Below are 22,775 nucleotides of genomic sequence, written 5' to 3'. Positions count from 1 at the left end.
ATCTCCCTTCAATTGTGGCGGCTAGTTATATGCATTTCTGGTTATCGTTTGTATCTTTGCGTTTTGCTCGTTTTGATAGCTGAGAGCCTATTGGAGAGTTTCGAGCCTGTTTGGATAATGGAGTTCTTGTGTTGGTTGATTGGTGCGATTGTCGGGCCTTTCTTAGCTGGTCCATTGGTTGGATTTTGGTTCCACAGATTTTGATTTTTCACGGGGCTATAACCCTCTTGACTAGCTCGGCGACTTGTTGATCTTGATTCCATTTTCTTTGATGGGTAATTGAATTTGAGCTCCGGTTGGGTTTCTGTTGATGGGTGAATGCCACATTCTTAAACCTTGAATATTGTATTGCTTCAGCTTAATTCTTACTTGGTGCTTGGATCTCGAGAATGAGACGTGGAGAATGCATATCTTTTTTGGTGATGATGTATCCCTATGCCCTTTTTCTTTTCCTCTTCTTTGTGCCTTTAGCTTTGCCGGAGCATATGCTTCTTTGTTTAGCTCGAACTGTAGCTTGAGATTGTATTTTCCAAATTTTCTCGTGCTGCTACTTCTCTTGAGAATGGTTGCATGTATTGCTTGTAACTTCGACATGACTATGTTATTGATTTAATGCATAACTCATATGATGCTCAACCGGTTAAGGTTAAATGGCATCTCAAAAAGAGCTATTCAATGCAAAGTGGACTGGGCCTTTAACCAACCTGCTTGTAAGTTTGTTGGTTGAGGAGGTCAAAAAGGGAAATCGCACCTCTTTTACTTACAACAAAGCTGGGTGGAATAACATACGGATTAAATCATTAAACAGACAGGATACCAATATAGCCTACTTCAGTTGAAGAACAAGGTGAATAAACTAAGAAAATAGTATGGTAGTTTTAAGAAGCTTCTTTCACAATTCGAATTTGGCTAAGATAATGTGAATAAAACAGTAGTTGTCGATGATCCAAGTATATGGGAATCTTACATCAAGGTATCGTTTAACTTTTGATTATTTTGATGTCATTATAGATGGAAGTTTTAAAAGGTTTGATTATATTGCTGACATATTTCATTATTGTGAAAATTGCAGGATAATAGTGAGTGGGAAAAATTCAAGAAGGATGGCTTTCCTTAGTATCTCGAGCTGTGTATTGTATTTGGTGGTACATCTGCTACTGGGGATCATGCCACAGGAAATGCTGAAGATTTGACGGTGTCGGAGGAAGGTGACAATGGTGGTGGCGATGCAGACGGTGATCCAGAGGACTTAAGTGATCACCACATTGATGAGAGAGTCTTTACATCTGACAATCTTGCAATTCCAGTTCATGACAAGCACAAATTGGATAGGACCCCAAATACCAAGAGGAGAAGAAAGAGTACTTCATTTTGCGTTGCTGACACTTGCAAAGCTATATAAGAGCTGATCAAAGCTAAGACAAGTCAATCTGTGAGTGTCTCTGCCACCTCATAGGTCACACCACCACCTGTGGACCCTTTCTCCATATCCGCTATCATTGATGTCCTAGTTAGTATGCCTGAGTTGGGGCAAGATCTTTACAACAAAGCAGTGGAACGAGCATGTGTTAGTGCTGTATGGAGGGAAGCTTTCATCAAATCCCCAGCTGAAAGAAGAAATGGACTTCTTCAATGTCTTCAGTAGATGTTGGGAAATGTACCGTGGATTGCGTAGGGTTTCATTTGATTGTATGACTTATGTTAGTACTTGATATTTGGTTTTTAGAGATATTGATGTCGAGACTTTTGTACTTTTGTGGTGCCATGGGTACAATAAACTGTTTGTGATTTATATATTTGGTTTGCTTTCACTCTACGACTTATGTTATTGGATTTTTTTTTAGATATATATATTGATGTTCTTGTGTTTGTGTGATGATATAGGTAACTATGGAAGGGAGATCAAATAGTATGTCTAATGGGAGAAAATATTCGGTGGTTAACAACCACCAGGCTATCCGCCTATGTGGCGCGCGCAAGCTTAGTTGGCTCCACTCAATTGGAGCCACGTGGTGCTGAGTTGGACTTGCTGTAAAGTGAAAAAGGTTTTTTTTTTCTCTGTCCGGCAGAAAAGGTGGGACCCGCAGAAAATTAAAATCCCTCCTAAAACACTCTCTCTCCTCTTTTCAATTTTCAAGGCTTCTTTACCTGCTCTCGTGGGGAAGAAGACACACACACTCACACACACACACTCTCTCTCTCTCTCCACCACCTCTGCCTCCGCCTGTCCCAAGAGCCCTACCGTTGCTCCAAGCTTAGATCTGCACCCAAGAGGGAGAGCCCCGTTTCGCTCCAAACTTAGATGTGCGTCTGGCACGTCGCCTCCCCCAAGAGCCCCTCCGTTGCGGCTACTAGATCCCGAGCCCCTCCGCCTTCGCCGAGCTCAGATCTGCGCCCAAGAGGGAGAACCCCGCGTCGTTTCGAGCTCAGATCTGTGCCCGGCACGTCGCCTCCCCCAAGAGCTCCTCCGTCGCAGCTGCTGGATCCCGAGCCCCTGTGCCTCCGCCTTCGTCGAGCTCAGATCTGCGTCTGGCACTTCGCCTCCCCCAAGAGCCCCTCCGTCGCGGCTGCTGGATCTCGAGCCCCTCCGCCTCCACCTCTGCCTCCGAAGCCCCATCGGTGGCTACGATGTACAATTCATCGGCTAGCTCATCTCTCTCTCTCTTTCTCACACGCCAAATTCCCGGCGGTTGCCGACGCGACGATCGAGCACAAGGTCTTCGCTCGCGTCGGTTTGGGGAACCCTAGCGATGTCAACCTATGGCCGCGCCATCTCTCTCACCCTCGGTAACTTCTGGGCCTCCGTTCGATTGCGTCCCTCTCTCAGACTCGGCATTTTCACTAAGTATGAAGATGAGGAGGAGGAAATACCAGATGACATGTGAGAGTTAGCAACGGAAGTGTAATGGATGCATGAGTGTTCGTTATTGCGTTATTACGTGTCTGCCATAGTATCAGGGGGCTATTGGATCGGTAGGGAAAAGAACTTGCCAATTTCATTTTGGAAGGTCCGGGGTCGGGTGGTGTTCGCGATATCTTTTTACCTTCTTGTTGGTTCCAAATGTGTCGTCCTTTTTCTCTCATGCTACAGACAACAACATTTCATGTGAATCTATCATATGTTCTTCTGCTATATCCATTTTTTTCATCTCCGTGGCATTTTAGTGTTTTTTTTAACAACTGTTAGCTTCAAAAGATATAGTGGTAGTCTCCCTTTATGTAATCGAATTTAAGGAGCCGAATTCTAAGCACATCTAATTTGTTTTAGTGACCCATTTCTTATGGCCACAGAAGCAATTGAGTATTACATGGTCTAAAGTAAATGCAATACGAGGAAGAAACTGTGTTTGCATTCACATGGCTCAAAAAATTGAGGTATTGATTGATGACAGGTTGCAATGTACAATTTTTGACAAAGAATTCATCAACATCACCTCCTAAACTACGATTCTAATGGTCAATACTCAGTTGTCTTATATTGTCTACATGTAAGAGGATGACTATGAACAACGCAACTCTTGCTTGATCCCAAGTCTAGAAACATCGATTTCTTCGTGGCAAAATTGTTGGCACGAGGCTTTTCATCTTTAGACGCATGAGACCCAGCTCCGCAAAATCACTTTCCACCGATTACCTCTTGCAATTTTGGCGCGCGAAGCCTTATGACTTGTTGCCATCTTTGGGAGATCACGTGGATCCAATTCTTGCACTGTCCGTTGCCTCTTGTCTGTTGAGAAGGAATAATAGAGTTATGGCCCGCTATGCATTAGGTTTATGAAACAACAACTATCTATATTACGAAATCAATCAACTAACCCGTTTCGGCTCTTTGATAAAGTTCTTGCATCTTCCTCTTGGTGGCTTGAAACTTCATGTCCACCACAACTTCATCCCAGCCCTTGATCCTCTGATTGAAACCAAATGAACAAGTCAGTTCTTTTAATTGTAAGGATACCGGGCATATTAAATTTGGCTTTTCTACTTACCTCAAACTTCATAGTGGGCTTCACAATGCTCTTGTGCTAGTTCACATTCAGCCTTCGGTTCCTGTTAACAATTGGACCGGCCTCATTGACTTGTCCCGGTTTCTTGATGTTTTGGTTCTTGACGGAAGATGTTGTTCTGGCTCCGACTTTGTGATGATCTACAAAAAGAATTCAAGCACACGGTAAAGAAAACTCAGCATATGGGGGACTCAAGATAAAGAACAAGAATGTTTGTGCAGTAAATTAATACCAGCAACATCCTTTGTGTCGTGGAAAAAATCTTTCACCAAAGCCTTCTATCCCCTGCAATGAAAAGAATATGAGTATGAAAGCAGGACCAAATTGTACGAAATGAACTTATTCTATAATATAATCCGGACACAATCTGAGTATGAGCAACACGAGGCTCTCCCTCTTGGGCGCAGATCTGAGCTTAGCGAAGGCGAAGGAGGAGGGGCTCGGGACCTAGCAGCCCTGACGGAGGGGCTCTTGGGGGAGGCGATGTGCCAGGCGCAGATATGAGCTCGGAGTGACGCGGGGCTCTCTCTCTTGGGCGCAGATCTGAGCTCGGCGGAGGCGGAGGGGCTCGGGATCCAGTAGCCTCGACGGAGGGGCTCCTGGGGGAGGCGACGTGCCAAGCGCAAATCTGAGCTCGGAGCGACGCGGGGTTCTGCCTCTTGGGCGCAGATCTGAGCTCGGCAAAGGCGGAGGGGTTCGGGATCTAGCAACCGCGACGGAGGGGCTCTTGGGAGAGGCGACGTGCCAAACGCAGATATGAGTTCGGAGCGAAGCAAGGCTCTCTCTCTTGGGCGCAAATTTGAGCTCAGAGCGACGGCGGGGCTCTTGGGACAGGCTGAGGCGGAGGCGGTGGAGAGAGAGAGAGAGAGAGAGAGAGAGAGAGAGAGAGAGAGAGTCTTCTTCCCCATGAGAGCAGGTAAAGAAGCCTTGAAAATTGAAAAGAGGAGAGAAAGAGTGTTTTAGGCGGGATTTTAATTTTCCACCGGTCCCACCTTTTCTGCCGGACAGAGAAAAGAAAAACTTTTTCACTTTGCAGCAAGCTTGACTTAACACCACGTGTCTCCAATTGAGTGGAACCAACTAAGCTCGCGCGTGCCACATAGGCAGATGACCTAGTGGTTGCTAACCACCGAATATTTTCTCGTCTAATGGACAAGTAGATCCAGATGAACAATTATTGGACGATGATGATCTTTACATATTGATAGCATGGTTGTACATCATTGCGGTGGACATGTCCATATATACGAAAGAACTAATTAGGGACAGCAAACTATTAGGACCCGAATAGATAAAAGAGATTATTTATGGATATTCAAATAGAATATATGAAGCCTTCAGGAAGGAGAGACATGTTTTTTTCAATCTATGTGAATTAATGATGTGACATCCGCGATTTGGACCCCTGACCAATCAAGGAAAATGGCTGAGGAATTGGGTGCGTGGACAACCCGAGGGTCGCCCACAATCCTAGTGTCTTGATTGAGGCAGGTCACCCAGGGATCGACTAGGATCTGATCAAAAGATTGACCATGGATCGGCCAAAGGAATAGGCATGGTTCAATTCACCGTTCACACAATTGAGTAGAGTAATTCAACCATGGAACGACTGTTCGACCAAAAAAAACAGTCGTGGGACAATTACACCCCGAGCTGATCGACGAACGGTTGTGAATCGAGGCTGTGCGGGCACGAGCTAATCGCGGGTGATTCCGCTTGGTAAGCGCACCGGTCACGGGCAACCATGAACCGGTCCCGTACGATCAAGCGTCGGGTAAGGATTGGTTTCACGCGACTACATAACAACCGATGGTCGACCATGGATTGATAGTGGATCGGCCTTGAATCATTGTGGTGAATTGGGAATGGACCATGAACGGGCTGTGCGGACCAGGCACCGTGGTTGTGCGGAGTGCCAAGCACCGTGGCCGATCAGACCAGGCACCGTGCTCATCCAAGTGCCCAGTGGGCCAGGCATTGTGGCCGACCAGGACTAGGTACAACACCTGTCCAAATGGGCCCAGCGCCAGGCACACGCACCGATCAGGCCTTATCCACTTTGGACCGCCCAAATTAATTCGGTTTTGCGCTGTTTAGTTCGGATGATGGCGCGACCGAGTTCGCCTATTTTCGGAGGTTCCTCAACCCCGAACCTTGGATCAAAAAGGATTATCAATCGTGTTTATCGTGGAAAACCCTCGGAAATTGAAGTTGTTAGTAGGATGCGGGGTTACGAGTTAGGCGTCGATTAATAGGTAAAGTGCAATCCGAATAGTCTAAGATATTAGTACATGAATTTAGCACTTTTAGAGGACCCAAAAACAAGTTCCACGCCTAGGTTAATAAGCAAGAAGACAAAAGGTTGACTCGGTCAAGGTCAAGACCTTTCTCTAGAAGTTAAAACAATAATAGAGAGCCTTGGTCAAGAAGACTCATAATTGAAGTTAGTTGAGGTGTCTTCCCTAATAATTGAAGATCATGACTCATCCTCCACCAATTATTGAAAGAATTAAGGAACAAGACAAAATAGAGAGAGAGTCGGTCATGGAGGGCTCACAGCCAAGACGGCTCACGGCCAAGGGAGAGAGAGAGAAGACCAATAATGCAACTTGCTCTCCAAGTTTTAGGGCCTTAATTGCCCATTAGGCCATCATGACCCTTAGTTCAAGACTCGAAGCCCAAGTTTGGAGATGAATGGCCAAGAATGAAGATTGTTCAAGAAGCCTAAATTAATGGCTTGGACTTTTAAGACCTTAGTCATTATTTCATTAGACTTTCAAGATCAAGATTAATGGCCTTGTCTTTTCTTCATTAAAGATTGATAGGGGATCAACTATAAATAAGGAGTGACCCCACTTGATTTTTTTTACGCACACACACCAACGCCACCTCCATTTCCATGCCCACTCTTCTTTTTTTTGTCTTTCACGCCTAGAGCTCACACTCAAGCCCCACCACATTCGGCCATCCCTTTTTCCACGCTTAAACCACATGCCCTCCATTTTCTTTGATCCCCATGTGTGCTTGTTTTATTTGGGTTGAGTAAGTAAATTCCCCAATTTCGGGAAAGGAAGATGAGATATGTTGTGACGTGGTTTGCTTGGACCGTTTTCAGACTTGTGAATGGTCGTTGGTTGTTTCATCTTCTGTCTTGCATATATCTTGAGATGTGTATATTTCTCACGTTTGCAAGAGTCACGTATGACTTGGTTGCAAGAAAGGTTTTTTTGTTGTTGTTCATAGTTAACATATGAAGATAAAAATCGAAACTTGATTGGTGATGCTCATGTGTAATAGCCATGCTTGTTGTTCTCTTATTAATTGTTGGCATGTGCTTTGCTATTGATTTGCCATCGACGCTGGTGTGGTAAGGGCCGACTCATGTTAACAGCGATCGATTCATCCTCACTTGATATTAGTGAGTTCACTTATTAGGTCTCCGCGACTTATCTCCCGTTGTTTTCCTTTTCATGTCCATAGGATGGCATCTCCCCCGACCCGTTTCGGCACCCCTGTAGAGATGAAAGTTGAGGTGGTCGATGCTATCAACACCCGTGAATGCCGGGCCTACCGTCGGGTTACTACCCATGTTATGGTTAATGAGGGCATTGAGAACTTGGTGCCCCACACTTTTATGTCGTGGTACCGATGGGCTAATGGCGAACTGGTTGGACCCCTGTGCGGGTTCAATAGCCCCTTCGGTGGAAATGGCGGGCTAGCTCCGGGGGGTGCCACGGGCGGGGCGTGAGACAGTCGAGCGGATGGCGGTGGGAGGAGGAGTATGAGCTATGTCGGAGTTCGGGGAGGCTAGGAGCTTTGAAGCCGTAGTAGCGGGCTTAGAACACCCAATCCATAACTTTTATGGTGTATAAATAGCTAAAATCAGCTAAGACCCTTGAGTCGGGTTGTAAAATATGCTTGTGTATGTTGTTTGAAAAAGGCCCGAACAACGGGCTTGTCATATATATCTCCATATCATGTAAATATACAAACATATTTGCTAATCCCGTCTTGGATGTTATTTTTTTTGTGTGATTGTCCTAAGTTTTAATTACTTCCGCTTGCGCAATGAAATATCGAATGAAGGACGTCACTAATTAATTCCCGTGAGTCACGGCCTTGCTCGGGGTATGATTTGGTCGACTAAAGGCCAGTCATGCATTCGGGTTAGGGGCGTGACAAATGAGGGCAAAAGGTTGGTTGAAAGATAGTCAGTATGTTAGGATAGATGAATAAGTTGGGATCTTCTTATCTATGGTTTATCATAATAACTCCAATAGAGATTTATGTGAAAGATTCAAACGTTCAAAAGATACAATTATCAAGTATTTTAATATATTGTCGAAAGCAATTCTCAAACTCTCAAAAGAGGTTATCAAACCACCGTCCTTTGATGTTGTCTCACAGGAAATTCTTATGAATTATAATCATGAATGATACTTCAAGGTATGATTTTTATATAGAGTTTACACTATCAAATAAATGTAGTTGATAATCTTGTATAACATTACATTTTCATAAATGCACAGGGCTACGTAGATGCTATTGATGGCACCCATATAAATGCTTCCGTCCCTATGTCTTAGCAGATCCCATTTAGAGGCATGAAAGGGAATACCACCCAGAATGTGCTTGTGTTGTTCATTTGATATGAAGTTTACTTTTGTGTATTCTGGATGGGAAGGATCTGCCAATGATTATCGGGTGCTTTCAGCAGCACTCGAGACTCCTCGACTGCAATTCCCCGACTACCACTAGGTATTTGCTTTGTCTATAAGAAGAAACTTTCTTTATTATTGTATTATGATTGCATATCATAACAAATTTATATATACCATGTTACAGGCAAATACTACGTAATAGATTCTGGTTATGCATCACTTTTGGGATTTTTAACTCCGTTTAAAGGTGAACGGTATTATTTGAACGATTATAGGGGGAGTGGAAGACGGCCAAGAACAGAAAGAGAATTGTTTAACTATAGGCACTCTTCACTAAGAAATGTCATTGAGAGGTCATTTGGGGCATTAAACAATCGCTTCACCATTTTGAGACATATGCCTCCATTTACAATAAAAAAACAAGCACTTATTGTAATTGCATGTTGTGCTCTCCATAATTACATTCGTAACCAAGACAAGATGGACAAAAACTTTCCCTTTATGGAGATCCGAAGTACCCGTTTGGATCTAGAGAAGTGGAGGTTGTAGATGATACATCACACGAGCAGGCAGCTGAGATAAACATGCTTAGGAAAAGTATTGCAAATAAAATGGTAAGGGATTACGATATGCTTGAGATTCCATGATTTTGTGTTTCCGACTTTTGTAATATTGTTTTTAAATACTAGATTAAGATGGGAGAGGATCCTTATGTGTCTTGAATTTTTGAGTGCCTTTCTTGTTTGCTGACTTATTTTAGTATGACCTTTAGGCTGTACACATAAGCACGAAGTGATGAATTTCAGTGGCATTTCTTGTATATATATCACCATGTTTATGCATATCACCATGAGATGGGAGTAGTTTGTTTGGTGTTCATCAATATTGTTGATGACTAAGAAAAGAGTTGTCCCTTAGGAGGCATGAAAATCGTTCTATGGCTAGTTTGACAATGGGTTCGGTGCTGTTTGGAGCCATCGGGCAGAGTAATACACTCAAAGGTTGGCCGTGAGCTTCAAATTGAGATAAAACACAGTGATAGAGGGAAGAGTTTATATCAAGTATAACCATGTTTATATATATCACAATGTATATACCAAGTATATACATATAACCATGTTCACCATGTTTCCTTCACTTACAAGGAAAAAATAAAGTGGTGAGTGCTCCATGAGAATTAAATACCAAGTTTAAAAAAGCACTTGAAAAAAATTTGGAATAAAAATTTTGTTCAGTTATCAAACACATTTTTGTTCTTTTTCTATTTCAGGAATAAAAATTTTAGGCAGTTACCAAACGCCTTCAAATGCTCAGAAATTGTTCCCGGGCACATAATAAAAAAAATCATTTCTGAGCAAAAATTGTTTCCAGGAACAAAATGGTTACCAAACGCACCCTTAGTGAACGAGCTCCTACGGTGTATTGGCATTCTCGCCAAAGCCACCTGTCTCATCGCATTTTACAACGTATTTGTTGGGAAAATTCTTTGCTAGTGTGTAACATCCGGAAATTTCGTAATAATAAGTATGTGACGTTGGAAATTTTCTATGTTCGAAAATGATACTTAGATAATAAAGCTAAGTATTATTTAAGTTAGTATTCATGTGGACGCGTAGAAATCGTTGTTGGACCATAAATTGCGAGGTGCGGATTCAGGAACGTAATCGTTCCGAGCTCTACTTGTTTAAAATTTTAAATGTTGTTGTGTACGTTAATTTTAGTGTGATATTAATTAATTACCGTTGTCTTGGTAATTAGTGGGTAATATTATTAGTTAATTTTTGGTTAAGTAGTGTTAACTATTTTATTAATTTCTAATTGGTGTTAAAAAGGAAGGGGGAGGGGGGGATATTCTCACCAAAATATCTCTTCAGGACATTCTTCTCACGTAGCTCTAGAAGGAGCAAGCTTGGCCGCATGCCACTTGTCCTCTTAAACCAAGCTTTTTGTTCTAGTTTGACACCTAGTTTTAAGCAATCATTTTCCTTGGCCATCACTCCTTCCGATTAGCCCTTGATTTCTTACACCTGGCTGTGATGGAAAGAGGAAGGGCCACCTGTGAGTGCAATGTATTTGTCCACCTCAACGTCTACTCTTCTGGCTCATTTTCATCCTAGTAAATAGCGAAGGGAATTTTCACCCAAACCGTAATTTCCTTCTTTACTTTCTACTTTCACCATCACTGATCCAAAATCTACGGGAGAGCTTTAATTTTTGGGCGTTCAGATTTTGCACAAGATAAGTGAAAACTCTAGAATTAAGTTAGACAAATCTACTTGTTGCTTTTAAATTGGATGGTTGTGATATGCTTATTTGAGGTGTTACAATATTGAGAACGTGATGATCTGTGAAATTGCTTGGTTGGTCTCGAGCATGTTCAAATGGATGTGTTTTGTTTCCTTAAAGTATATTGAAAATTGGCTAGTGCAATAGTTAAATCTGAACGTGTAAATGTCATCTTTGAGGTGATTGTGGAAATTGTTTTGCTAGTTTTATGTATGTTTAAAAGGGTAGAAGATCGTTTTACTCAGGGTGGAGTATATTAGGTGAGTGTAAATGATGATTTTGTTTACTTCTGAAATGAATAGATTTTAAACTCAAATTCTGATTCTGTTTACTTCTGAGCTGAATAGATTTTAAACTCAAATTCTGATTCTGTTTACTTCTGAGCTGAACAAATTTTAACCTCAAACTCTGATTCTGTCTACTTTTAAAACTACACAGACTTACGATCAAAACCTGGACATGTCTCCATTTTAAAACTGCTCACACTTTAGGGTCAGAACTTGGACATGTCTACTTTTTAAACTGCTTAGACTTTATGGTCAGAACCTGGATATGTCTACTTTTTAAACAGCTTGGACTTTACGGTCAGAACCTGGACATGTCTACTTTGAAAACTACTCAGACTTTACGGTTAAAATCTAGATATGTATACTTTCTGAACTTGAGTAGACTTTAGCCTTTTGAGTCTGAAATCTTATTCCTTCATACTTATTTGCTTTAATGGTGCATTTCATTGTTTTAAAGAACATGTGATGTACAGAAGGTGAGTATATGCATACAAATACTTGGTTGTCATGACTTGCATGAGAATAATATAAGTTCCGTCACCATAAAAAAAAAATTCAACGGTGACGATGCCTCGTGTGTTGGGATGCCCCATTGGTCGGGATGCCCCGGGAGTGTTTGAGATGTTTTGGGAGTCGAGATGCCCTGTTGGTTGAGATGCCCCGGAGGGTGTACCGGGATGCCTCGGAGTTGGGATGCCCATTGGTTGGGATGCCCCAGGAGTGTTTGAGAGGAAGAAGTAATGAACCTAACGCATGAGCATGAATGTTTTACATCATATGCTTGCATCTGAGTAAAATTATTGTGAAATGTTGACTTGCTCATATTTTGTGGCATATCCAGACGGAAAAGATATAACATTCATTCAAGTTCTATCATACTATTTGTTATGCATGTATGTTGTTTATATCAAGTGAAGTGGTAAGCTGATTTTCCTAACTTAAAACTAGAGATTTTATTTACTAGGCCTCGGCTTATTCCTTTATTTTTCAGACATGTAGGATAGATGTTCCACAGTTTTTACGTTTTGGAGTTCCTGTGTATCATGAAGCTGTCTATGAAAATGTGTTTGTGCCTGAGTCTGAAGCAGTATATATCAAATGCAGCTCTACTATTTGGGTTGACGTGGATTCGGCAGAATGAGTTCCTTATCTTTTTGTTGCATGGTACTTTAACCTTTATGGCGAGTTAGTTGGCCTATTGAGGGGCTTCGACTTAGATGATGGTGGTTCCGCATCGGAGGGTGAAGTCATCGATCCATGACGTCACTAGACTTTTGTTTAGACGGGCTTTTGGAGTATAGTCTAGTATGGAGATAGGCAACCTCGACCTATCCAGTCTTTTGTTTTTTGTATGTATATGATGTTTTGTCTGAGCTTGTAAATTTGACAAGTGTTGTTAATAAGAAGCAAAAGTATTTTGACTAAACTTGTGTGGTATTTATGTCTATTTTCAAAACTTGTTTAGACTTTGACTTCCGGTGGCCAAATTATTAATATTATTAAACGACATGTGTCACGCATGACGTTCTGGGGTGTCACACAGTGTCTTTTTATCAAGTCAAGTTTTCTTCATGTTCGTTGTGTCAGTTCAATGAAAGTCATCGTATTCCTTTCAATATTTCGTGTTTAGTCATTCTTTGAACCTTAGACCACGTATATTGATGTTTGGGGCCTTACTTCCATCACTTCTATTGATGGTTATTGATCTTATATTATTTTTGTCGATCACATGAAATGTACTTGGTTGTATCCACTCCAACGAAAATTCGATGTCCATGCTGTCTTTGTTAAATTCAAATTACTTATTAGAAATCTCTTTAGTAAACAAGTTATCAGAGGTTATTTCGATAGTGGAGGTGAATTAATCAAACTTAAACCATTTTCTCTTCCATTATATCAGTAGTACCCATCCCATTACACCCCTTATATTCCCCAACACAACGGATTCGCCGAATGCTGCCATCTGCACATCGTTAAAACCGGCCTCACCTTTCTCTCTCATACTTCCGTTCCAATAATGTTTTGATTGCATGCCTTTCTTAGTGCCACTTATTTAATATACTGACTTCCTACACTGGTTTTGGATTTTCGATATCCTTTCAAGGTTCTTTTTCATGGAACTTTTTAATTATCACAAACTTAGGGTCTTCGATGTGTTTATGTTTTCCATGGTTAAAAGCTTATGCTCGTCATAAACTTACCCCAATAATGCGTATAAATGTTTTGACCCGACTTTGAACTAAATATTTCTTTCAAGGAATGTCATTTTTTATGAAGCTTAATTTCCTTTCGCCTCTCCTTTATATCTTTTGTCTAGTAGTATCGAGTGACTTAGTACTAATTGGGTACCGCTTGATATTCCTTCTCTTACAATCACTACATCTCGCCACTTATCACTCAATCATGGAGCTGTCACTTCTTCACAAGAGCAAAGATGAATCTCCCCTACTTCACTAACTCCATCTCCATCTTCATCACTTATTCCACCGATGCCCCACTCCTACTCCCTTAATCTCAAGCTCCGCCACCAATCGCCACCTCAATTGACTCACTTTCACCGTATGTGTACCCGTTCTTTTATCAATATCTTCAAACCAAAACAAATCCTTTACACCACTAAATATGCCCTTTCTTCACCCTTGGAGCCAATGTGTGTCACGCAAGCCTTGAAACATCTTGAGTAGCGACATGCCATGTCAGAGGAGTTCATTGCTCTTGCCCATTAGCGTGGCAGTTGTTCCCTTTGAATTCAACACACAATGCAGTGGGTTGCAGGTGGGCATCTCGGAACCAGAGGAAACCGAATGGAAGCATAGATTGTCACAAAGCTTGATTAGTTGCCAAGGGTTTCCATCAATGTCCCAAAATTGATTACAAAAACTGTAATATTTGGACTTTTTGACCAAAAAAGAAAGAAAAGAATAGTTGAAAAGTCAATAAAAGAAGAAAATGTAAACTTCCGCTCATTTGTAAGTAAAAACAATAAGAGAGAGAGAGAGAGAGAGAGAGAGAGAGAGAGAGAGAGAGAGAGAGAGAGAGAGAGAGAGAGAGAGAAAGAGGGTGGCCGAGAGCTCTCATGGGAAAGAAAGGGAAAGGGGAAAAGAACAAGAACAAGAACAAGAAGAAAGAAAAAGAAGAAGAAGAAGAAGAAAGAGAGTACTTGCCACGGAAGCCTTGTCAAGCCAGAGTTACTTCGTATCGCAACACCCGGTAAGTGCTCGCACCTCTTGTTCGTCAGTTCGGAGTATTTATCCAAATTAGGGCATAATTTCGGAGTTTTGTGAAATTCGAGTGGCAAAGTCCGATTTTTGAGTTGTCGAGTTACATGTATATATAGAAATGATAGTTTGGGGTGTTGAGAGGCCGTGGGATTTTACGAATCTTGATTTGGACTTATGGGTTGCTCGAAATGAAATTTTGTAGTTAAGCACCCGTGGTGAACAGTGCGCAACTGTTGACACCTAATTTTTAGCCGATGCGTCATTAAAAGTAGAAAACTCAAGATTAGGGTTTCCGATTGCGACGGAACCCGTTTATTGAATAAAAAGTGTTGTTTTAATTTTGTTTGTTGGCTTTGTGGGCTTAGCTTCTGTAGATGATTTATCATTCATTTCATGCAAAAACCCGAAAAGTCAAATGGTTGACTTTCGAGTTGACTTTTTGCTCAACCCTTTGACCAAAAATCAACCCCGGGTCAAATTGGGGTTTTTCACATAAAAAGATTCCTTGCAAGTTTAATTTCACTTTAGAAGTGGAAATTCTAGAAAAATTCAAAGATTTGATCATAAAATCAAACTCCTAATGAAAAGTAACCTTTGACCAAAAATTGGAAAATACAAAAATCTCAAAATCATCTTATTTTACATTCAATTTGACTTTGGCATTTGAAATTTTGCAAAAATTGATTAAGAACCTACTTTTTCCGAATTTGCGGAAATAGGTTCTGAATCGGCCAAAAACAAAATCACTTTCATTTTGTTCATATTTTAGCTTAGTTCCTTTTACGACATTTGATCTAGAGGTCATCATAAGATCACTCGTGCAACCAATTTTGTGAATTGGTACTTTGAAATGAAAACCCCCAGTTTTAGCCCTAATTAGGGGTTGGAATCAATCGTTCACGATTCGCGAATGGTTGGTATCATTTGACTCATTTTTGTGAGATAAACACGAATCTGGGGTCAATTTTGTGAAATTCACTTGAGAACTCTCCAATTTTATACATTTAGCTCACTTGAATTTGGGGATTAGGGGTTATTGATGTCCAATTGATGCAATTCAAGTTGACTCATTCAGGACTAAGGTTTAATTTAATGAATTGAGGTTCAATTTCAACATTGGCCTTCAATTTAATTTTGACATGAAGGTCACGCATCCATTTCAATGTTGATTTGAATGCAATAGGTCACTATAAGCATGGGCAATTGGTTCAATAAGCATTTTGCAAGTCTAATTGAACTAAATTTCGATTAATTTGCAAATTTTAGTGAGAAATTGCATGAAATTGTCCAATTTAGTTTAGGAAAAATCCAATTTGGTGCTCCTATGGCATGGATCCAATATTTTTCATAATCAATTAGGTAATTAAACCCATAAAAGTTGTAGGTCTGATTTAATTGGCCTAATTGGATGAAAATTGGACCATTTTTTTTTGGTAACCCGGGAACCCCCCGCACGGCCGACAGCCGAGGAGGTAAACCCGGGGTGACGCTAGCGCAGGACCCACCACCACGACGTCACGCTTAAGAATCCCTAACGCCAGCGCTGAGATTCGAACTCCTACCCTTCGTGGGGGGAGGAGAGCCCGAAGCCAGCGCAGCCGCTGAGGGCGGTGGTAATTGGACCATTTCTCTTTAAATTGGACTATTTTGTCCTCAAAATTGACGAATCTTTCCTTTCAATTTAGTCCCCCAAGGACTAAATTGCATAAATTTGGAACAATTGAGACTCAACTGCCCAAAGAGAAGACCAAACTGGTCGAATCGGTCACTGGCGGAGGAGGCCGATTCGGCCCTCCTCTGGCCGGTTCCTAGTCACCGGCGATCGACGACTCGTCCTTTGAGTAATTCCCCCGAGCCCTCCAATTTTTAGATTTTGCAAAAAAAGTCCCCAGGTTTTGTGAAATTACAAAAATGCCCCTAATTAGGTCCTTAATTGCAAAATTAATCAAGACTGTTGATGAAATTAAATCATGGTAATTCAAATTAGCACATGTTAAATGAGGTCTTTGCTTAACCTTTAAGTAAAGGATAAGCACAAATCTCGACCGTCGGATCAAACCGATGGCCGAGATTGAATCTTGAGGGGGGTAGATAACCCATTTTCCCTCCAAAACTCAAAAAGGGGGGCCTTATTCTGCAGATTTTTAGAAGAAAAATCAAGATTTCTCTCATCTTTCTCGCTCTCTCTTCCTCCTCCCTCACCGCTGCCTTCTTTGCTCCCCACGGCCACACGCCGGCATTGCCGCCCCTCCGGTCACCTCCTCCGACATCCGCCTCCCTCTCTTTGATGCCTTGCTAGTCGGAGCACCACTGGAGAAGCCTCCGATCTTCCCGTCCAGACCCTCTCCATCGCGGGAGTGCGGATCAGCTCAAATGGAGCCAATCCGCCTAAACCAGTTCGAACCGGTTCATCGGTGGTGAACCGGTGCTGATTGATCCCCTTCCGGTGTCCTTTGAAGCCTTTGGAGTTCCCTCAGTGTGTTTCTGGTGCTGTTTTGCTGAGATAATTGTGAATCGGAGTTCGGTTTAATCGGAATCGCGCAAAAGGTAGGAATCTACGCTCGAATCCGATGAAGCGAGGCTACGATAGGTAGCCGGGGCTAGGATTCACCCTAGGGCTTTTTATGGACTCTATAGTGATGACTTATGGATGCTGATTTCATGTTTGATGATTTGATAATGATGTTCTTTAGTTAGAAGATGATCTGCAATTTCGAGTTTCATGAACACTTACCTCTAAACCCGCCATATCGAGTTTGGCCCTTGTGAGGTAGGTTGCGACAACGACCAGCGGCTTTTTGGCTGATTTTTGTCGATTTTCGGCTCGATTTTGGGATGGGTTAAGTTGTGGGTTTTCTAGTGCTTCAAAAGATCTTCTTTTTTACTATAAGCTTGCTTGGAACGGAGTTCGGTAGAAAGAGTTATGGCGCAACCAAGTTTCGCGCTCAAGCTCCGCGTTGCAATTGGTTTTGAATAATCGCTTTGGACGAGCGATTTGTGGGCGCCTTTTAATTGCTATGTTAGCATCTAAGCTTAGTTTAGTTGAGTCGAAGTTGTGGTAGCATTTTACTTGATTTTAACGTTGTTTAGCGCTTATTTGTTAATAGTGATGGATTATGGGTTTATGGATGTAGGTCGCCCTTGTTGAGCTAACCTAGCCCATGACTCATCATGAGGACTCATCTCAAGTGACTACTCTGGTGGTTATTTGCAGATTGTGTAACTGCCCTTAGAATTTCAAAAAAAAAAAGGGAAAAAGAATGCGAGACAGTGATAAGCGTGATTCAAGAAAAGAGAGAAAGAAAACGACGTTGAGAAGATGTTGAATTGTGGACCCATTTTTGTCTAGAATTCTCTAGTCTTACGTGGGAAGCAAGAAAAGCCAGCTACAAAAGTCTTAGGCGGTGGCTAAATTTGTCGAGAAGAGCTGCTTGTTGTCAGATCTTGTGAACGAGGGAAGTCGGCCAATATTTGTAGAGAAAAATCTCGAAGAGTCGGTTGTTGAAGTTAAAAATTGTAGGGCAAAAAATCTGTAAAAAGTCTAAAATTGTTGGCTCCATAGTCGGTGAAACTTGCCTATATATAGGCAAGGATGATCAGGCTGGGAGATAACAATTAGTGTATCAACTTGTCACACGTCCTCCTCGCGCTAGTAATTGATAGCATTTAATCTGTGGAAACAAAGGTATGTTTATTGTGTGATATATCTATCCGATTAGCATTTGTAGATTTTCTTGGGCAAGTTCCTTGATTGTTCGAGTTTCGGTATTTAGGAACTGTTTCTCGACTGTTAAAGTTTAGTTTTGTTTAGGAATCCATTTCCTTTAGTTAGGATTGCGAGTTCGACAATTTAAGTGATCTTTGTCGTTTGATCGTAGACGTTTCTAAGTGAATGGTGCTATCTCTTCTTTGAGTTTATAAACTTATATATTGAAAGTGATAATGATATGAGTATCGTATGAGTTATTATAGCATTATTATTACATAAAAGTCTGGATCGGGCATTTACTACTCCATGGTCATTTGAGAGTGGTTTTAAGAAAGATATTGCAAACGGATATATAAGTATTATGTTGCGAACTGGTTTACAGAATGAGTTTAAGATGATTTGAGAAACGTATTATGAAAAATGTTACAAAAAGTTATACATATCGAATTTTGAATTTGGTTTATGAAATGATATGAGAAATACTTTTTATGAATTGAGTTTCGAAAGGTTATATTATTGGTTTGTGAAATGTATTGTGGATTATAAGATTAATTATGGATTGAATATCTGGATATTGGAGGATGTGTGTTTGGTTCTCAATATCGCTGTGAACCCATTAATGGATTTGGGGTATGCATATTGGTTAGGATATTCTTCTAGGCCGAGCTATTGGCTTTGTAGGTAGAGACCTTACCAACGGGGGAATCTTAGTAGCCTTGTCACAAGGCGTGTCGTGACCATGGTTTGATATTGAGAAATAGATTGATCGATGGAATGGACTATCGACGTGTGATGTGATATGAGATTTATCAATGGAATAGACCATTGATGTGTGATATGAGATTGGTCAATGGAATTGACCATTGACGTGATTTTTAATGGAGTTTGATCAATGGACTTGACCATATGTTTGATTTGAGATGGTGGTTTAAACTTGTATTTCTTATTTGTATAAAGCCTTGTTGAAATGAAACAACTCGTATTTGATTTGATATATATATATATATATATATATATATATATATATATATATATATAATATCTTCAGATTGAAGTATGAGCTTCTGGTATTATTTTATATATATGCATAGTGGTTATTCGATCTGCTTAGAAGAAATACGTACTACTTACTGTGGTTGCTCACTCCTCTCTTTCCTCAATCTTTTCAGGTTTTTAGTTAGTAGCTAATAGAGCGAGAGCGATATCGTGGGGACTTTTAGGAGTTAGATTTATTGTTGTGGTTTAAGGCTACATCTTTTTAGTGGAAGGATGATCGTGTCATCCCCCAACCTGGTAGGTTCGGGGTGTGATGAAAACGCCTTCAATCTTGTGGTGAATCCGACAATTATTTGTCTCAATTCTCACTCTTGCAGTTACCGATTGTTGGAAAATTCGACATTTAAATGACAATAATGCCTTTCTTCATAGTACACTTGAGGAGGAAGTTTAGATGTCTCAATCGCTAGGGTTTGTTCATCATTAATTCCTGCACATGTTTGTTGCTTGAAAAAGTTGATTTACGGTCTTCAACAAGCACCGCGATTATGGTATTGAGAGCTCAATTCCTTTCTAATAGATCTCGGGTTTACTTCATTCAAAATGTGATGCATCACTGGTTATCAAATGCAATAAGGATGTTTGGATTTTCTTTCTTATATATGGACAATCTCCTTGTTAGAGGCAATGATTACTGTCGTGACCTTACCTCGGGGTGCACCAGTTAGGAATTCGGCTAATGGATTGTTAAGCCTAGACTTAACTCTAGCTCTCCCATGCCCTTACCAATTCTCAACTTTTAAGTTTTTAGGGTTAATACCACGAAAAACCCTAAACTGGTACACTTGTGACAAATTTACCCCAAACTATTTTTTTGACCACAAAAAACCCCAAACTGGTACACCTGTGACAATTTTACCCCGAACTATTTTTTTGACCATAAAAAACCCCAAACTGATACACCTGCGACAATTTTACCCCGACCTAATTTTTTAATATTATTTTTTTACTTTTTTGAAATTTTTTTATTTTTATTTTTTATCTTTTCTTTTTCCTTTCCTTTCCTTTTTTTTTCCCCTTCATCTTCTTTATCTTCAACCTATGGCCGGTCGCCGGTTCGTCGACCAGCCAGAGACAGGGGCCGACGAGGTCGGCCCCGCCGGCCGTTGGCGAGGCCAACCTCACCGGCAAATGGCGAGGTCGGCCTTGCCCACCCCTGGCGAAGGGTCTTCCTCGCCGTCGCTGGTGACGCCGACCTCGCCGTCGCTCAGAAACCAAATCAATGGCCAGCGCAACAGATCAGAATGCCACAAAAGGCAGGGATTTGGCGTACCGTCTTGGATTGGCAGGGCTTCCCGCAGGAGCTGCAGACGAGATTGAGGACAGCCTCGGTGGACTCGGAGAAGTTGGAGTGAGAGGTGAGCTCGGCGTGCCCTTGAGCTTCCTCCACAGACTTCAAGAGAGCGCCGCAGTCGCCGCACTTGAGAGAGACACCGGCCATGGCTCTGGTCCTCCGATCGTGGAAGGGAAAATCAAGAGAGAAACACTTTGCGCTCGGAGCGATGCGGCTTCGCGATTGCCGGACGGAACGGTTGGGATTTCGCCGTAACTAGCGAGGTCGAACCTCGCCAGGGGTAGGCAAGGCCGACCTCGCCAGTTGCCGGTGAGGTCGGCCCCCACCTCTGGCTCGGCGTGGCCGAGCCTCGCTAGCGATGGCGAGGACGACCCCTCGCCGGCAACTGCTGAAGTCGAACCTCGCCAGGGATGGGCAAGGCCGACCTCGCTAGTTGCCGGCAAGGTCGGCCTCGCCCAGTAACGGCGAGGTCGACCTCGCCAGCGGCCGGCGGGGCCGACCTTGCCGGCCTCCGCCTCTGGCCGGTCGCCGGGTTGAAGATAAAGAAGATGAAGAAAAAAAAAAGAAAAGGAAAGGAAAAAGAAAATAAAAAAAAGAAAAAAATTCGAAAAAATAAAAAATAATATTAAAAAATTAGGTCGGGGTAAAATTATCGCAGGTGTACCAGTTTAGGGTTTTTGGTGGTCAAAAAAATAGTTCGGGGTAAAATTGTCACAAATGTACCAGTTTGGAGTTTTTTGTGGTAAAAAAAATAGTTTGGAGTAATTTTGTCACAAGTATACCAGTTTAGGGTTTTTCATGGTATTAACCCAAGTTTTTAATATACAAATGATTTCAATTAGGAGTCGCCGCTAATCAATTTATGGTAGGTCGATTAGAAACCCAAATAATATATAGGGAGATATATTTTTATTCCTACGAACCAGAAATTATGTATTTGGCGACTGATTACACTAGATTACTCTAACACCCTTTCGATACCTTTTCTTTTCATGAAAACATTTGAGCAGATAGCTTGGATCGATTTTATTACTTCCTAACATGTGAGGTGATGATATAAATGCGCAAACCACAAAAGTAACACTCAATAATCAAAGCATTAAATAAATTTTCAAGATAGAGATGATATACTTACCTCGAAGCAACGTAAGTATATGTAATGTTAGTTAGAAAATCACATCATCAACCTAAATTAGATTTATAATTAACACGCAATTCACTCAACAATATTTTAAGGGTTTTCACTTATTTTAAATGAAAGACAATCTATGTGCAATGACGTACAAAAATGTGTCTATTATATGCAACCTTTATTAAATGACCTAAACATGCAATGTCTAATGACTGCAACTATTCTAGCACATGTTTATTTTTGGTATTTTTTACGAAATTCGAAATTAATTAAATGCCCTAATTTAAACATGCAATCTATCCTCCAAGAAATGAAATTTATTCTAAAATGATGCTTTTGGTATTTTTTTTATTAAATTCGAAATAAAAAATTATCCTAAGTGAACTATTAAGATTATAATAATATCTAACTTAAACTAGGAAATAATCTACGTTAAATCCTAATTTAAATCGGAATGTAATTCTAATCTCCTAAAATCTACTAAATTTGCAATCTATCCAGAATATCTTAACGTAATAGGAAAATTCTATTTAGCATGATTCTAATATAAGATTATCTCTTAAATCTATCTAATTATGCAAGGCTTCCTAACAAAATTTAACCTAATCTATCATGATATATTTTTTGTATTTTCTTTTATTGGGAAACAAATCAATTAAAAGATAAACACCCATCATCAAATAATATCCATACAATCTACAAAATTTATCTTATCGGTTTAAAATCATATTCAAGTGGTTATGGATATTGATGGAAGGTTTTCTGTTTAAATTTCAAAATAGGATAAATCAATGGTCGTATCCAAATAAGATTGTTACCTAATTTGCGGATCGTTTCCAAATTCGAAATGACAACGGTTCGGGAATGCAGATCGTGGGACTTGACGGTGGTGGTACTTGGCAATAGGGACGGTGGTTCGGCATTGGTTTATGGTGGGCTTGGCGAAGGTGTGGTTCTCGATCTAGACGAACATGTTTGCGCTAGCACGGATTTTCGTTGAGGAATCGCCGCATAGAATCGTCGGGGGACCGGATAATACCACCGTAGAGACGCGGCAGTGGCTGTAGGCAATAGCAGCGAAGAGGGGCCGGCTTTGAAACTCGGAGGCGCAAGGCAACGTATTTC

The 22,775-nt window shown here is 41.1% G+C and overlaps 1 protein-coding gene and 1 pseudogene across 2 annotated transcripts; one reads left to right on the top strand and one right to left on the bottom strand.

Moving 5' to 3' along the window:
• Positions 1-649: 649 nt before the first annotated feature.
• LOC115681945 (uncharacterized) lies at positions 650-1,645 on the top strand (annotated as a pseudogene).
• A 1,713-nt stretch (positions 1,646-3,358) lies between these two features.
• Positions 3,359-4,390, bottom strand: LOC115681947 (probable mediator of RNA polymerase II transcription subunit 26b). 2 transcript variants are annotated; one of them, XM_056303251.1, is made up of 4 exons: positions 4,237-4,390; positions 3,987-4,144; positions 3,817-3,907; positions 3,359-3,727 (listed from the first exon to the last, which is right to left on the bottom strand). In XM_056303251.1, exons 2-4 carry the CDS (start codon positions 3,996-3,998, stop codon positions 3,588-3,590), a joined length of 243 nt encoding a protein of 80 aa, XP_056159226.1. In that variant the 5' UTR covers positions 3,999-4,144; positions 4,237-4,390; the 3' UTR covers positions 3,359-3,587. The 2 variants fall into 2 exon arrangements, with proteins under 2 accessions (XP_056159226.1, XP_056159225.1); XM_056303250.1 differs by having other exon boundaries at positions 3,987-4,390.
• Between the last annotated feature and the right edge of the window lie 18,385 nt (positions 4,391-22,775).

Source organism: Syzygium oleosum, unplaced genomic scaffold (genome assembly GCF_021117445.2).
Source record: "Syzygium oleosum isolate NSW1041296 unplaced genomic scaffold, Sole_v2.1 Sole_v2.26, whole genome shotgun sequence".
Classification (NCBI taxonomy): domain Eukaryota; kingdom Viridiplantae; phylum Streptophyta; class Magnoliopsida; order Myrtales; family Myrtaceae; genus Syzygium; species Syzygium oleosum.
Note: the sequence above shows the minus strand (reverse complement) of the source record. Positions and strands in the feature narration are given on the sequence as shown.